The sequence below is a fragment of the Hypomesus nipponensis genome, chromosome 10 (genome assembly GCF_054491055.1).
Source record: "Hypomesus nipponensis isolate SF chromosome 10, ASM5449105v1, whole genome shotgun sequence".
NCBI classification, from domain to species: domain Eukaryota; kingdom Metazoa; phylum Chordata; class Actinopteri; order Osmeriformes; family Osmeridae; genus Hypomesus; species Hypomesus nipponensis.
This window is the reverse complement of record NC_140370.1, coordinates 6,549,628-6,567,748: the sequence shown is the minus strand read 5'-3', so window position 1 is coordinate 6,567,748 and position 18,121 is coordinate 6,549,628. Positions and strand designations below refer to the sequence as shown.

Here is an 18,121-nt window from a genome sequence, read left to right as displayed (position 1 = left end):
CCCTTATTGTGGTACAAGACTCAAAGGATGTGGAAATTGTAAAATATAGGATTGACTGAACCATGTCACATGGGATATATTATCTTGGGTTTGCCTTTCTATTTAAACCCATGGGGTAGTTGTGGCTCAGGGGTAGAGATGGTTGTCCATATAACTGCTAGGTTGGTGGTTCGATCCCCAACTCCTGTCAGTGTCACTGAGCAAGACACTGAACCCCCAGTTGCTCCTTGCATGGCAGCAAGAATCAACCAAAATCATGGCCACACATGCGTAAACCCTAGACTTATGGATAAGGCTTCAAGACTGTCTATAGTGAATGAGAGGGTGCACACACACACGCACCCACATTGTTTGAGAAAGCTGGAAATGTGTGGCAATCTGATAACTACCAGATTACCATGGAAACACTAATCATAGGCTATAACGTCAATCAAACTTACCACAATAGGAGTGTGCTATCTCACATATGACGGTAATTGGGTCCTTTTGTCATGTCAGGATTTGACCATTAGAGCTCATTATGTATATCAAACTCACTAGAGCCAGAGGGAAATCGGCACCCTTTGATATTCTACTTTTAAAAACTAAAAGCTGCCACTAAAGCCCTGCAAACCATCATTATCCAGTGTTGGCACCTAGAAACCCTCAAAGCTACAAGGTGATGATTGTGTAAGTGATGATTGAGATCATCTCAATTCAGTCCTCATAAGACATGTTATGATTTATGTACGTTAATGGAAGTGAGAGGCTCTCTTTGCCGTCTAGCTGACTGTACTTTGGAGCCGAATGCAGGCTAGGAGCTTCATTCAGTAGCAAAGGCACCATCAGAGAGACTATTTTTAGCCCTGGAGGTGATGAAGGAGCCCTCTTGGCCCTGTCTTTCATTACTATTTCAGTGTGAGAGAGGGTGGCAGTGAGCAACACTGGTGCAGACACGAGTCAAATGGATTTCAAACGGCAGAAGGTTTCCGTTAGCGACTTAAGATGAGAACTTGACTGCTTTTCCCATTTTCGCAAGCAATACACCTTTTTACATCAATTTTCTTTTACAGATGTTTTGCGTTTTTCTTTCTTTGCTTTATAAACTCTTGCATAATGTGAGAAGTTTTTTCATTAATGTTTTTTATTATATGGAATAAATGAAAAAAGTATAATCTTCAAACCACTTCACATACTACTACTATATATACACAGGTTCCAGAGTTCAAGTGCCTCATGGGATATTAATATTACAAATAGCCTACGTATAAGAACTGCTGAAATCATTTATTTTTATTTGTTTTCCTTTGAAATACGTTCAAAAGCTGTGCCCTGACTACAATGGAACATCCAATTTTTACTCGTAGCAGTATCGGTCCTATCTTTTTGATCAAACATGATATGAAACATGTTCACTTGGTGTAACTGTTACATCTTTGACCTGTGGCACCACACATTACTCACATTAAAGAGAGTGGGCCAAAATCAATAAGGCCGTAGACCTGGGATCAATCATTTAGATAACATCCCTCCTTTTCTCTGCCAAGGGCTGGCTACAGAGTCATTCACACAGATAGTGGGAGAGAGAGGGGGAAAAGAGAGATGCGATCAAGTGCACATACCCCATATCCATAAACAATTCCACGCATATATGATTAAATCAATCTTTCCTCAAAATGACTGCAGATTCGATTTGTCTAAAGCAAAGCGGTGCAAGTACAGTTGGATGAGCGTGTGGTCACAAGCTTCCCCTCCATCTCAATCTCCAGCTGGTCGTGTGAGACGCCGCGCAACATTTACATGACAATCTGGCCTGTAGCTGTATAAATTGCCCTATTAAACCAGAGACAGATCTGACAAAGCTTGCTGATATACACACACACACACACACACACACACAGCACAGAGCGTACACAGACAACTCGCGTGCACACACACACACACACACACACGGAAAACATTATCGTAAATGACACCCACTTGTCACTCAGATATCTGTGAGCGATAGAGCCGCGCGTTTGACATGCGTGAGCGCACACGTGCACGTCTGACCGGGGTAGAGAGGGCCTGCTAAAACATTCATGTGTCTCGACTTCTGACAGCCGTGAAGCGTAATCACCACACCGCTGCTCTACGCCAACCCCCCCCTCACCCTACCAACCCCCGAGCAGGCCTCTGTGCAGCCATACCAACGTGGGACATGATAGTGGAATAGGTAGACATTAATAACCCATAAATTGAGTTTAATCAGATCAAATGTGTGTGAATGTGATCATATGGCCAGTATGCAGCCTGGGATCATGGGTTGAGTAAGGTCCAGTGTTCACCTGGGCACAGTTCAGAGTGTTCCCCTCCTTGATACAGTGTTTAACATGGGTGTGGTTGGACAACCTAACTACTGTCATACAGTCAAGGGATATTTTGACATGTGGTCTTATGTGACAGATCTCAGTCATGCATACCAATGCACGCGCACACACACACGCACGCGCGCGCGCACACGCACATGCACGCTAACAAATCCACTCTAAACGATACCCAAACATGCAGTAGCGGACTGGAATGTACAATGGTGTAACACTGCACTGAAAGTGGCACACAGCAATGTCCAATAGGAATGCATGCCTCACTCTGTCCCTCCCCTTCCATAGCATCCAATCAGAGAGTACCATGATTGCCCACATCAAGCAGAGGAGGCCAGCAGCAGGTCATCAGCATGGTGCTCAGTGTTGAGCCACACCATCCTCAGTCTATTAGGCCAGTCCATCTCTTCAACCTCTTCCCCTGCAAAGTCACGTGTTCTTGGGCATCACAGTGAGCACGCCGCCCAGCGTCCGGTTGGCGGGGAGGGGCGGGGGGCTCCAGTCCGGCTGGTAGAAGTGGATGTCGAATATTTGCGCCCAGTTGGCAAAGACTCGCTTCTCTGTGATGAAGCGGTGGTGGCTGCCACGGCGACCACGCTCGTGGGAGATATACATGACGCACTCGTCCGCCCCGCGGGGTTCGTAGTAGTGGTAGGGGACTGAGGGCCGCTGGGGCTCCCTGGGGGGCCGGAGGAGAGAGGACGAGGGCTTGTCAGAAACAGAATTAACCATAGAACTAAGAAGAAGCTTCTCCAGCTAATATCACCACTTGCCAACAAACATCATAATGAAGTAACCGCTAATGAATGTGTAAATGTGTGGGTCACAGTTATTCCGTTTGTGTTGCATCAGTGCTTTTTCAGAATGTTCTAAATAAAACCTCATGTTTATATTCATGCATACCATTTCATTCTCTGTTTTTAATTGTATATATACCCCACCTTTGCTGCTACTGTTATATTTATTGTTTTCTCTCTGTTGTTATTTTTCTTAGTCTTCTGCTGCCATTCATTTGTAATTGGTGTTCTGCAATTTGCTTTTTTTCTTCTATTTTGCCGCTAGTGCTTCGTAATTCCTTTATATGCCTATTATGTCGCTTGCCATGTCGTAAAAATGTCATGCTTACACTGTGCACGTGATAACTAAATCCCACTGCAGGACTAAACAACGCCTGCTGTCATTGATCAGGATGTCCATACCAGATGATGCTGATCGATCCATGATTTGGGGGAGGTCCTTTCAGACCTGAGCTCACCTGCAGAAGTCAGGAGCCACCATGCCAAAGACGTTGATCCGGTCACACAGCTCCAAGGCGATGGTCATGGTGAACCAACCTGTGCTCAGCCACGAGTTAGAGATCCTTCTGCGGAGCACACGGAAAGGCGGGGAGGAGGGATGGAGAGAAGGGTACGTGGAGGGGTTGAGTGGACAAGCGTCATCAAAAAAAAGAGAAGAGAAAGGATACCTGATTAACTGGGAATTTAATGGAAAATCTCATTTTGGCAGGATATGGCTGAATAAAGATTTATTCAAATCCAGAGATCGATTTTTACCCCAAAGACTAGTGCCAGGATCGTTTGCAGATTCATTAAAATACAAATCCATCCTAAATACTGATGGATGAGAATAAGGCTTGTCAAATAATCAAACCGTCGAGCAGAAAGGAGAGATTTAAACGAGAGCATACTGAAGATACTTGGAGAAAATGACTCCTCTTTATTGGCAGGATGATTTATTATTTCTCAAATTACTAAGTTTTGGTCCTGGCCGCTATCAACAGGGCCCTAATGAGAGTCCATTGAAATGTGTGATAGTGTAAAAACGATAAAACAGTAGTTACGACATGCAGAACACTGTTCTTGAATACCCATTAATTTAGGATATTTCCCTTTCGTATCATTCATGGGCCAAATGACTGCTCATGAGGGACTTGCTTCAGCACACTGGGATCCTTCTCAGTGATTCTCAGTGATCAGTGGCCATACCCTGCAGTACCCTGCATGGGAAACGTGTTCATGTTTGTAAAGGAGATTGTCAACTGCTCTCACTAATCTGTGAACAAGCTCCCAGATGACAATCATTAAACACACACATTCTGGTGGCTTCTTAATGAACTGGGTAGTGAAATAGAACAAAACAAAAGCTCTCTGTATTAAGTCTGCTTGTTGGTAGCGTATGAACACAACTCACATAGCACCAGGTAGAACACAGAACATTAACACACCAAGGTACTATTTTTTAATCAAATGTCTGTTTGAACAGGTAATGTTCTTTCCTGACAAATGAACACTATGGCTGTTGAGCGGTCTCACTTTGACAAAGCCAAAAGGAAGAACGTATATTAAAAAGCTTTGATAAAAGCAGCCTGGAGCACTGTGCTATTATAGAACATGACACAAACTTCAGGGTTCAAGGTGTACCACCCTGTTAGCCATCTCTCTCTAGCTCACTCAGAATTACATGGCTGGGGTTCAGGTCTGGAAAGAAATACACGGGCTGCAAACACATTTGGAACTGGAACCGCTAGGCTGAAGGGGTATTGTTTACATGAGTCTGAGAATGTGTGGGTTCATGCATCTGTTTTGCCAATCAATTAGTGCTTTCTATGACTTGGATGTCTGAATAACTGGGAAGGGGAAGGCTGTGCCACTGATCTAAAACCCAGCCAGTTATCTCTGACCATGAAACACAGTCAACTCAGCCTGATTGAATCGTCGCAAACAATGAGAGTGTTTCTGATTAAATTAAAAGACAACTTAGGTTTTGGGAGCATACTTATTGGCTGTGGTGTGTTAACAATAACCCTTTGCAGGTACTGTAGTTTTATCAGCAGAGCATACAGCATCAAATTGGAAAAGTTTGAACAAGAACACGAGTAACAAATGTATCTTGGACACAGAGTGCTTTATTGACAGGCTCCGCTAATCCAGATAAATAATTATTCAGCTGTTTCTTATTTAATCACAGAGATGAAAAATGTGATGTAAAATGTCAAAGACCTCAAGCGCCATCTATTATGTAGTCATATTCATTGGATGACTGGGTAATACCATGCCAGGAGGTAAGATGCTAACACATTTGGGTTTTTGTGAAAATATATCACCCAAGTCTGGTCCTGAGGCTGTTTAGCTGCAGCTAAGCAATTACACTCCTCATTTAACCCTAATCTAATTGGCAAGTTGTTACGAGAACCAAAAAAGTATTCTTCCCTTAAATTGAGGTTCTGCACTATGATTGTGAAACATTGTGGCTTGGAACCCCAAGTGAATGGAAATATAAAATATTGAATACAATTGTACTGAGATCATTCCACATCTAATTTGTTAGTAATTATTCCATGAGGCTATTTTCCATCCTTTGCAATTAAGCCTGCATGAATCTAAAATACACCTGCTTGTCAGGGCTTTTGAGTTGATATAACCAAACTGGGTTGGACATGGCAACATCCCACACAGTCCTAATTAACTTCAGAGAAATGGCAGACTCATTTTCAATAACAGTCCTGCAGTTTCCTGTGTTTGACTGAATTTTCAGCCTCAATAGAGAAGGCTCCGGAAAACCAAGAGGCTAAATGCAATGTACTGGACATGTATATCCACTACATACTGTAATTATACATACATTTGCAAATGCATACAAATATCTACTGCATATATACTTCAGAAGAACCAAATAGGAAATTGGATATCTATGGCTATATAGCCAGAGAAGGATCATAGGAGCACAGTCGGTTACACTGAATAAACAATCACTTGACTCATAGGCTTAACTCAAAGGGGGTGAATGACAAAGATGTTTGCAAAATCCTTTTCAAAGTAATTTCCCTTGTGATGTCTGTCTGGCTTGAGCTGTAGTTCCAGCTCCACAGACGTCATTGGGCCAAGCCTCAGCGAGACATAATGAGAGAGAGAGGAATAAAGAGAAAGAGTGTGTTGTGAGATTAAATTTTCATTAGTGGCCATGGATCTGTAGCATTCGAGCACTGTACTGTATGAACAACTCATTCAGCTCAGTGTTCAATGCAGAGGTCTTGTATCTTTTTAGGAACTTAATCAAGGTCTTTTAAGATCTTGTTTATCCTAACAAAAGAACCCATCTGCTTGAAGGCTTTGTATGTTAGGTTACCTAGGCACCCTATCAGAAACATACTCACACTGGCACCGGTTTGTGCCCTCATTGCACTGCATTGAAGCTCCGTTATTGGCTGGAGTCCTTTTCAATTACAGTGCCACACAACGTAATAATAGTACCACTGTGCTTATTTCCAGCGCTCCAACACCCTCGCAAAATGGAGTTAGATTAACTGAAGTTCAGGAGGAAGATGGCGCACCAAGACTCCTCCTTCGCCCCAATCAAGTCATACGCATCAGCCCAGTCAAAGCACGGAGCATCTCAACCAAACTCCCCGTTTCAATTACGAGTTCTGTTTGAAGTCTTTTCCGAACCTCTGGTCCTTGTGCTAGCATGTTCTTGTCACCCTCCCACCATTCCTTGTCTTCTCTGATTCTCCCTGTTGTCTCTCCAGGGTTCCCGGGGTATTTGCTTGAGTTGCTGCTCGGCCGTGACCCACTAGGACCACACCCTGAGTTCAATGCCTGGACCCCAGACCTGGCTCTGCTACCAGCCTCCACCAAACTGCTTTAGGCTTGGCTCTGCTACCAGCCCTGCTTCAATAAAAGCATATCTTACCTCCATAAAAGCATATCTGGTGTGTTTTACTGAGCTCGTGAAACAAACGAAAGCCGAGTCCCACCGACAACCCTCTGCCCTCCACCCTCACCTGTCCTTGCCCGTCTCCCTCTTGAAGAGCTCGTCGAACTGCAGCATCTTCTGCCAGGAGATGATGTACACCTTGAGCTTGGGCAGCACCTGGTTCATCAGGCGCAGGTTGTTGTACACCAGACCTTTCCCGTCCCGCCTCATGTAGCTGCTGGGCCCCCAGAAGATGAACACTGTGTCCTGGCTGGCGTTGAGCAGCTCGTGGCGATTGCGTAGCACCCGCTGCATGCTGGAGTGGGCCACGACGCGCAGGCTGGTCCGGAGGCCCACGTCTCGGCCGTAGCCCCTCGTGGTGGGGGCGTCGTTCATCCGGATCACGCACTCGGCCTGGTCGATCTCCTCGCCACGGCCCCCACCAATCAGGTGGCCGGAGCTGGTCACCAGGGCACAGGTCTGGCAGTGCATTCTGAGAGGCTGAGAAAGAGGAGGGAGAGAGATGAATATGGACATGGGTAGTTCATGTATGTAGAATCAGGTCCTGCATCTTAAATCCCCTTTAGTCAGTAAGGGAAAGATAGGAGAGGCGGTCATGATCGAAAATGCTTTTGAAATACAGTATGTACCCCAGGTGTCTAGCAAACAAGGACAGTGCACCTAAAGGGGACCTTCATGAAGAGTACCCCCTACTGTATATGTATGAGGAAGAAAAATGCTTTGTTGACAAATGGATTGTGACAGTGGCTCTTGGGTTTGCACAGCTTGTCATTGACTTGCTACTGTCACAAACACCTTTGGGTCTCACAAAGGATTTGCTTGCAAACACTCTCTCGTCTCATCCAAAGTCACTTCTCTCCCACCTCACATACTGTAATTCTGATGTATGGCATTCATTGATCTATAGTATCTTCCTATAAATGATTCCTTAGATAAAAGCCATTACCTTTCATAGAAGGCTAATCTATGACTTGAATGAAGTGTGTGTGTGCGTGCCTGCTTAGGTCTTGTCTGCAGAAGTGTTCCTGCAGAAGTATTCCTCTGACACTGCTCACTTAAATCACATGCAGGCTTGGCCTCATAGCCTGCAGTGAACTATCTACTGAACAACAATACAGCAACAATTTTTGATGACAATCTTAAAGAAACAAAACAATGAGGGTCTGCTAGCCATTTTGTCCAACAAGGAATTTTCCAATATAGAATCACCAGGCCATAATTGAGATAGTCAACTGGGCCATCACCCTACTTGCCTCGGGGGAATGTCCCTGTACTTACTGTAAGTCGCTCTGGATAAGAGCGTCTGCTAAATGACGACATGTGACATGGAGTTCACTTTCACTCTGCAGGCAAAAGTGACTCAGATCAGCTTTTCTTGCTCAGACCCCAGTCTTAACGGGCAATACAGAATCCATCCGATTTTGAAGTCACTCTTCACATCGACAGTCTGCACAATTCTGCGCTGGCGCGAGTCACTCGGTGAAGACAAGCGTGGACAACAGCTCAGACGGAGGTCATCAGTGACAGGAGACCTGATGAGCTTCTGAACGAGCAAAACTAGAAGGGTTGTATCCTAATGGGTCTCTGTGTTTGAATCAAATCAAACAAATGTCCAGTGTAGTGCATCTGACGTTTTTTATTTTTCATTTGTGCATGCAGATCAATTGAGGATTGTGACCAGATCCCATTGGAATCTGATACTGGGAAAAAATAATAATTATGTGAACAGCCAAACATATCATTTTGGGGGGATCTGAACAATAAATCCGAACTGAGCTCTTAAGCTTGCAGTGTACAGGTAAGTGGGTCCATAGTTCATGTCTGAGGATTTTAAGTGAGTCTTCTGGCCCGATCTGTCCTCTCAGGGAGCCTGCCCAGGCTATAACAAAGAACAAGAATGGATGGCCTGGTTCTCTATGTCCAATCTTCTCACTGTGTCAGGTGGAATTGCTGCCCACCAACTCTGAATGAAGTTGTATCTGTACACTCACAGGGTGTATCTGCTTGTCTGATTACTCCAACAGCCAGAACCAAACACTGGTTCAAGAGCAGCACACTCTGAGCTTGGCTCAAAAAATCTATCATCTATAAATATATAATTCAGAGACGTTTGTATATTGACATCCGTTTTTCCCCAAAAGGAATGCCAGTTTATTTTTGACCCAGAATGAATTCTCCCCGAACCCTTAACAGCCTCTATGTCACATGGTACATCTACATCCAATCACATCTTACTAATGGCGTACGTCTAAGCCATTAGCGGTGCACAACAGATGTGCTACTGTTCCAATAAGGACAGAATCGGACCGGATGCAAATTGTTCATGTTGGTTCCAGACAGTACATTGTGTTGCCCTGCTTTGTAAGACATGCTTGACTGAACACCAGATATTACCAAGTGCCACATTCACCAGTCCCTATAATTAAACAGTGACAAAAAGATGTTGTAAAGAGAGGTGATAATTATGAACATAATTACACTGTGATTTTGGCTGAAAAAAGAGAGAAATTACGCAGATTTTCCGGTCTGATTATGTCAGTGGTCTGTACAGCAGCCTGACTGCCTAGCTGTACTCATGGGCACTGGACGTAATTGGCAGTAAAAACCCAACACGGGTCTCCAGGCATTCGATCAGATCATTTAATCATTCTCCTTCCCTTCTTTGCTTGGCAGAGAAATCCCTATTTAAAAATAATTATAGATTACGAAAAACGGTTGCAGTTTCAGGTAAGCTAGAGAAGCCGAGAAATAGCACAGAGCGGTGTTATTGATTTGAAGGGAGCAGATCGTGGGAGAGAGTCTGGAGCTTAGCACCTGCCCACTGTAGGGCAGCAGCCAAATACAAGCATATGGCCAGTAAATGCTACCGCTGAAAGGTTGCAATCACTTCAGCCTGCTGGACACAGTGACTCTGATACGCCAACATAAAAGACTGATTCATCAGACTGACTTGTTCTAACTACGCAGGAGTCCAAAGTTTTTGGAGTCATTATCGGTTGGTATGCAGTTACCAACGTGAGCGAGAGAAAGAGAGTCAGGGGGAGAAGGTGCAAGAGGGGAGGGTAAAAATAAATGAAACAGCAATTAAGGTCAACAACACCAAAGAAGAAGGAGAAAAAGCTGGGAACAAGAGACTCCAATTAGTGTCAACAGCAACAGCTAGGGTAGTGTGTGTGTGTGGGGGGGTGAGATGTTGTTTCGAAAACTGTAGCCACTGAACTGTGGAGTGCGGGCGGCACCGTCAATGGAGGAGGAGGAGGTGCCTACTGGGAGGAGTCCAAATATCTGTCTGCCCATCAGAGAGACTCCGCCGGGAAGCTGAGGTGTGTGTGTGTGTGTGTGGGGGGGGGGCAGCGGGGATTCCAGAGGAACAGCCGGCACCAGAGGCCGCTCCAGAGGCCCTATCCTAATTAAAACTGCACAGATTTTTTATCACGGAGATCACTTGGCCAAAAGGACACCTTTGATGGAGGACAATAACTGTGCACTTGATTCAAATTTTCTTTTTCGATTTTCTTTTTTGGGGGACGGGCAACGGACAACACTATTATGGTTGATGTCTTGTTATAGGGTGGTATTTCAAACCACATCTGATGTTACTCTGGGTTTGAAGAAAAGAGGATTTGTGGCAAAGCTCTGATCTTCAAAGTGAGAGCCGGAATGAAAGAGGGAGCTTGACTTGTGACAAAGACCGCATGAGAGTGAATGTGTGTGTGTGCAGACAATGTTGTCTCCTCTTGCACCATCACTAAAGAGGGACAGATTAAAGATGCATAAGAAAGGAAGGGAAAACAGACAAACTGGGACAAACCTCTACTCCTCCAAACCGTTTCCTCTGATCTCTAGACCACCAATCAGCTCTGAGCTGGGGAGGGGGGGGGGGGACAATGCTATAGTAGGAAAGCGAACCATGTATTTATTGATAATTAACGGCATTCTATTCTGGGCAGTAGAGATTGTTCAGGATGCGTCTCAGGGTGTTCCAGGTGGGAGTTCTCATCAGTATGTGTTGCAGGAAGCACAGATCCAGACGCCCTGTGTGTCAGTTCTGTGGAAGCTGTGAGACTTGCAGGTTACACCCTAGTCTGCAACTAATTGGCCAATACAACTCTGCTGGCCGGCTGAGCAGGTCATCAACCAGCCTTCTTCCTCTATCCACAGCCCGCAGAGAGACAGCCCACAGAGTGAGAGAGAGAGTGTGAGAGTGAGAGAGAGAGAGAAGGAGGTGCAGAGAAAAGGAAAGAAAGACACAAATAAGGCCACAGCGAAGAGACACTCCCCGTCGCAATGATTGCCTTGGTATGAATACCAAAGATGAGATGCAATTTACCAGGCTGAGAACTCCCTCTCTTCCACCCTGAGAACTGAGATTACAGTAGGAGCCTTGTAGCCGAGATTGTTCAGGGAAAAAAAAGGAGGGAGAGAGGCGGGGGGCAGGGGAAGGGTGTGGAGGATAAGGATGGGTGGGGAGGAGAGAGAGACGGTACCAAGCTCTACTCAACATGGGGAGGGACGCGCCAAAGCTGGGGGTGATATGGTAGGAGGTGGCGGAGGAGTGGGGGTGATATGAAAGGCAACCTTGATGGATGACAAAAAAAAAAGCAAAAGCAAGAAAGAGAAGTGGCTGTCAGAGGAAGAAAAAGGGGGACGCTTCGGAGACAACGAAATGTAGGGCAGGCCCTTTGGTGAGACATCGGGGGATTGCTGTGCCATTCCAGGAGAAAGGTTAGCATGGCACCTCCCCTCCTCTGTCACAACTCATAATAGCAAGGCGCTGAGGCTTGTACAAGCGGTTTGTATGCACGGGCACAACAGGCCTATAACAAAAACATCCATATCACAGTAAAACATCCTGATACGATGGTGGTCAGACTACCAACACAGTGGTTGATTTCTTCAGGCATACCCTATTGTTCCACGCTGGAGAAAATTGTGCTCTAATTGGAAATGTTCTGGTCTGTTCTAGGAGGAGCCTGTCCACATCCTGGGGTTGAAATCCACATTCACGCTACAGCAACACAGAGTTCTGTTCTTTGTGCTGTTTGGACTTTGTCTTTTCGATTCCTCTGCACAACAAATCCCTTGCATGAAGTATGGAAATGAAACTGGATAGATGACAGTGAATTTGAGATATGAATATCAGCAATAAATACACAACAACAACCAGTTGACTGTGGCACTCTGTCAAAGTATAAATGACAGTTTGAAGCAAACAGTGTTTAACAAACCCACAATTTCACACCTACGTAAATCTTTTCCTGGACACTGCAAAAAGAGTGTGAAATATCTGACAGTGTGAAGATAATACTTAACATACACAACTATAAAGGCAGGAATCTCGGTGTCACTGTCCGTCTATGGTTCGATTATCTCGAGAACCGGCCACTGCGTGAAGTTTGCCAGATGTATTGCTCAGGTCCCAAGGACCCAGTGTCGTGTGTAAAGTTTTTGGGATAAGCGTCCACAAGAAATAAATATAAACACAATTTCCGCCATGTTGAGCTGCGCTATGGAGCCATGGATCACACAAAGCAAGATCAATTCCAACACAACCCCTTCGCCAGATCAAACATATTTAATGGGCACTACACTGTCTCGTGATCCCAAGGGGGAAACTATTTGCAAGTTACAGCAATAATAAGAATATCGAGAAAAGAACATCTATCAAAAAAATATTAATGTACTTAATCATTTTTTTAATGCTCTCGACAAAAGAAAACTGTCTGTTAACCCATTATAGCTGGATATAAGTTAACTTGAACCTTACTTCTGAGTACAAACTCACAGACAGGAAGATCTACAGTGAAGGTAGCTTTGGCACATGCAAACCTGTAGTCCCTTCAGCATGTGCTACCATTAGCAAACAGCTTCATGGGGGTGTTAACCCAGGTCATCTCCCTCCCACACTCTCTGTGCTCCGCTCATTAGTCTAATCCTCGATGTCTTCCTCCTCACAGAAGTCGACTCGTCACAAACTCCGAGAACACACACACACACACACACACACAACCTGCTCACCGCCTCCAGCAGGGAATAACCCCTCCTCTCTTTGCTCTGTAATGAAGGAATGGCAAGCGTACGATACCCGGCGCCTGCCGGAATGTCGGTGTGCATATCTCTATACAGGCGTATTAGGGGGATTAAGATTGATTTCGATGCTGTAGCTGTCTGTGCTGATCTCCGCGGTTATTAGTTTAGCATCTGATGCTATCATCATGGACGCCTCTCTCGCATAACTGATGAGCGCGGCAAAGGCCAGCAGCAGCAGAGAAGCTCACTTTGGTTACAAACACGGCGGAAATTGAGATGGCAACAGTGCCTCCGTGAACGCATCATGGGTTCAAGTCTCAGAGCCTCCCATCCATCTCGGGCTAGGCTGCAGGGGTCGACATGCAGCCATGCGGCAGCCCCAAACACACGTAGGGCTTCGGGTCAGGGCCCTGGGAGGGGGCGTACTGTATACGGACTAATAATGTCTACACGCTGTAATCCATTTCACACTAACGGCATGCTCAGTTCCCATGACGATTCCCTGCTGTTGATCTCCGAGTGAGAGATTCTGTTTAACCCGAATTGATGTTGACACCCCACGGGTTAGAGGGAGGCTCGACTCTGCGTGGGTTCAATAAAGTGCTTACTCTTCCAACACTGTGTTGAAGTGCAGCATGTACAGGCCTGGTCCTAGGGCTTGTGGGATATGCTGGTGCCGGTTTCACAGTTCACCAGGTTTTCCCTAAACCAGTGGGAGAGGATGACGGCATCCAGCGGCAGTCTGAACCACCTGTTCTGCCAGAGGATGTAAGACAAGTTGCATTGGTGCTTTGTGTTGGACTATACAGTTATTTGATCCTATTGGGAGTCTTTGACGTGCCATTCTCAGAGGCTCCCTCTGGGTGCTTCCCGCCGTGAAATACTGACCCACTTTTGGGGGGTAGCAAAGACATTTTCCATTTAAGTGTTTTGTGTATCAAACAATAAATATCTACTCCTTGTTCAATATGTTGCTAATCCTTGGGGAAGCTGGCAGCATATGGAGGGAGATGCAAACACAAATAATAGTCTGATCATTTGTCTCTCAGTGTGAAGCACCAGCCCATTAATCATTCCTAAAGAGCTGAGTAATGCAGCCACCCTCGCACAAAAGGGGGTGAGTGAGACAGAGAAGTCACGCATTCATCTTTTTCTTCACTCACCAAAGGATAGAAGTCAGCCATTTATCTATCAGTTGCCATCTTGCCAAAGGTATCATCCACTTAACATTGTTTAACCTTTTTAGCTCCTTCATAGCTCCCACAAAGAGCACGTAGAGTAGCCCCCCCCCCTGGCTAGGCTTACAAACCACCAAAGGTTAAAACATGTAAAGCATGAAATTCCCTTTCTGCTCACGAAACACACAATAAAGTTTCAGGATTTTTCTTTGTGCTGAAAATGTTCCCAGTGATTCCCTAACCAGAGAATGCCACAAGGCACACAACGCAAGATTACTGTGTTGAGGGAATATTTATCGAGAGAGAGAGAGAGAGACTGCGCCCTCTCATCCCGTAATTGCTTTTCAGGCCTGCCTTGGTAAGACCCTGAAGCTCTGTTTTGTTTGCCAATAGAGAAATTGTAGATAAGTTGGGAGTCCAAGAATAAGGGCAACTGGGAAAGCAGTACGGAGTATGGATGTGCTACTCCCTTTAGTGGAAACAATAGTGTTCGAGCATTTCTACCATGTTCCTAAAAACATAAGAATGTGCAACTTGAAACGCCATAGGCGTACACACACACACATTTCACGTGAAAAAAGGCCCGGCTTCCTCGTTGGACAGAAAGACTTAATTGGGGAGTTGTTGTGTTGGCCTCCAGCTGGTTGATTGCTCAGAGAGATCCTAATGAACGGTGAAAAATGACTGTCTCGTAGAGACAACAGCATAAGATTTGGGCGTTCCAGATGATATATGAATCATCTCACTTCTCCAGCTGTCAGCATAGCATTTAGTAAAGAAAGGGAGAGAGAGCGAAAGAGAAAAAGAGAGAGAGAGCGAGAGAGCGAGAGAGCGAGCGAGATAGAGAAGACTGAGAGAGGCAATTCATGATCTCTCCTTGGCACAGATGACTTAGTTCTTCTTGGCACAACCATTACATTATATTATTAAACACAAAAGGCCAAAAGTTATTAAAGCTTGTATATTTTACAATTAATTTTCCTTTTGACCTGAAACACCTGAACATTCATATAGTCGCGTGGGCATAATCTTTAGAATTTCCTATTTGTATGCGTTTCAATATGCCTTTGTTTCAACATATTCTTTTTGAGCAATGTTAGTCACACAGAACAGGTGACACATCGTGAGACTCGTGCAATGTGTTTCCCACCTGCTGTCTCCTATGAAAGCTACTTTTAGGAGGCTGCTGCCATGTTCTCACCACAGAAGTATATTTCATCCTCGTTCCCCAATTCCTCTGCCGCTGCCCAACACTCATGTCAGCTGTGTGTCGGCACGGCTGGTGTGTCTCAAAGCCAATCTGAGCAAAGTGGCTGTGGTCTCTTTTGGGTTCTCTACAGAGAGCCAGGCAGAGTGGTTTCCTACCCTGCTCACGCTGAATCGAATGAGGACGGTGTGTGGAGGAGAAGCCACCCCATCCCCTGGGAGCTCTTTATCTCTCTCTTTCCCTTTCACTCTCTCTCTCTCTCTCCATATCAATCTCCACGCATTCTGATTGGTAGTCTACTCAGAAAGCTTGGGGAGTACTGGAGGCTATTTGCCAGCTGAGTACTGTAAGGTCCAGTCACAGACTCCAAACACTACCCTGTGGATTCCTTTTCTACTGTATATAAAATAGATGCTGGTTGTTTTCATTGATATCTGAAGCGTGTGCAGTGTTGCCAGTCTGCAGCTGTTGATTGTAATTGTGGGTTTCAGCAAACTTATGTCACGCTTCTCAGAGCCATGGCCTTTAATTGATGTCCCTGGACTGCAAAATGTCAATACGTTTATGGAAGGAAAACATGAGACAATAAATTGGACGTTTCTTTTTGAGGGTGTACCCTCAGCGTCAGAGGGGGAGGAGGACGAGTGGGGGATCAATACTCCTCCATACGCCTGGCCAACTCAAACATTACAGAAATCCTCATTAAATCAGATGTGCTTGCACACTGAATATTGACATTTGAGTGAGAAAAACACTTCTGCATGGCTCGTCAAGAGTTATAAAATAATTCTGACTCACTTCCAATATTTACACCAATGTAGAATGTGTTTCGATTTAAATTCACCATGGCCTTGGGGGGGTTAATTCAAATGTCTAGAATACAGTACTTTGCCGAGTATAAACTCCAAAACAAATATTGACCCTCGAGTTAAAAAACAACAACAAAAACATCCACCCATGTCATCTTGCTATACAAAAGCAAACAAAGTAAATTGGGAAGAAGATTTTGTAGATTTCCTAAAGCTTAGCGTGCGGCAAGGCAAGTACTGTAACATGCATGCAGCCTACTGTGTGTGATAGCATCAGTGATACGGTCTTCTTTATAGGCACTGCCGGGACTATGGTTTCATTGATCGCTCTACCCCCCCTTTGTAAAAGGAAGGTAGTCAGTCAATACTTCAAGTGACGTCAGTTATCACCCAGGTGCACCACTGGGATCATCAATTAGAGATTAAGACTGCAGCCAAAGGACTTTATTTGCACTAAACATTTATTGGTACAGGCAGGTGCTACCCCTCAGTCCCAATCCTCGAGGCAGTGCAATTGTGACAAATGACAGGGTGGCTATCCTTAAGGAGCTGCACTAAAGATAATTCTTGCTAATTAATTAAACCCTACCTGCGATAAACCCAAATGGACAGGGTGGGGGGGGAAGAGAGAGACAGAGAGACAGAGAGACAGAGAGACAGAGAGAGAGAGAGAGAGAGAGAGAGAGAGAGAATCACCATTGATATTTAATTATAGAGTCCTGTAACATCTGCTTACCTTGTGGTCTATTATGCCACTGTAGCCCTGTAAGACTTGCGCAGCGTAAGGCTTGGGCTCCTTGAGAGGAGGTTTGGTGGTCTGGTCAGCTTGCCGATTCTTCGTATCGTTAGCTTCTCTGGACGCATAGTTGAAACTGGTATTGTAAACGAGGAACAAGCTCGCACACAGAGTAATCACTAAAAACACGGCTATCCCATGGCGCTGGAACAAGAGAATGACACAGATGTTGAGAAATTAGCCGCATTACAGTGCTAAATATTGAGGCATTACAAGAGTGCCTCCACAGTCCCTGGATAGTCGAGATTTTAGCACAATTTACAACCTGACCCTGGCTTTGCGAACATCAGCCTCTATTACGCACACATTGGATTAAAATACTGCAGAAACTTCAGATAAATAATGAATGTGGCAAACTTCAATATGACCAGAAATTATTTGTTAAGTGGTCGAGGTTACATTTTCATATATAAATACAGGAAGAATAAAGATGTATGAGCTGTAAACCCGAGGCATGCTTTGTATGAAATATGGACACTTGTTTCATGACTTTACGGTGGTAGTTGTTCAGGTAGGTGACGTTCTCGTGTTTGTTAGATACCCTCCCTCTACACGGATTTCTATCAATTCATGCATGACTGATGGACATTTTGATAAATGAATCCATAAACTGCAGATAAAGATTTGTATAAACCACATTCCTGTTTACATTTTCGTAATAGGAAATTCTTTGAGACGCACAGCTGGATGCATTTTGTTCAAATCTTTCTCGGACCCAACACAGTACACAGAATTATGTAGATTGAACTGCACTTTAATGAACAATTGTGGTTTTGCCAATGATAGAAAAAAAAATATATTACCAAAGGAGTCTTCATTTTGCGACAGACTGTCTTAATTCCACGAGTCTGCACATGTGTATCCACTTTTCCTTAACATCAGTCTGAATACATTAAAACCGAATATTCCACTTGCATCCCTGCAGGTTCACGCGATCAACATTGTGCTGTAAAGGGTTTCTGCACTATGTCAGATTACTGCCTGTATGGATGGAGACTAGAACCGGAGCGCATTTCATAGAGTAGCCGAAAGACGACAGATGTTGA

The 18,121-nt window shown here is 44.7% G+C and overlaps 1 protein-coding gene across 1 annotated transcript; it reads right to left on the bottom strand.

Annotated features, from left to right (window-relative positions):
• Window positions 1–982: 982 nt before the first annotated feature.
• Window positions 983–18,121, bottom strand: st6galnac5a (ST6 (alpha-N-acetyl-neuraminyl-2,3-beta-galactosyl-1,3)-N-acetylgalactosaminide alpha-2,6-sialyltransferase 5a). The gene is made up of 5 exons (XM_084708425.1): window positions 17,879–18,121; window positions 17,016–17,219; window positions 7,123–7,535; window positions 3,598–3,705; window positions 983–3,021 (listed from the first exon to the last, which is right to left on the bottom strand). The coding sequence occupies exons 1-5, from the start codon at window positions 17,891–17,893 to the stop codon at window positions 2,772–2,774; spliced, it is 990 nt and encodes a 329-aa protein (XP_084564551.1). The 5' UTR covers window positions 17,894–18,121; the 3' UTR covers window positions 983–2,771.

What these genes read in the sequence shown, in the direction of transcription:
- st6galnac5a (XM_084708425.1), bottom strand. An exon ending in GTGGCATAATAGACCACAAG is followed by an intron (nt 7,536 to 17,015) that starts GTAAGCAGATGT and finishes CCTCTTTCTCAG; the next exon opens with CCTCTCAGAATGCACTGCCA. An exon ending in GTGGCTCCTGACTTCTGCAG is followed by an intron (nt 3,022 to 3,597) that starts GTGAGCTCAGGT and finishes CCGGCCCCCCAG; the next exon opens with GGAGCCCCAGCGGCCCTCAG.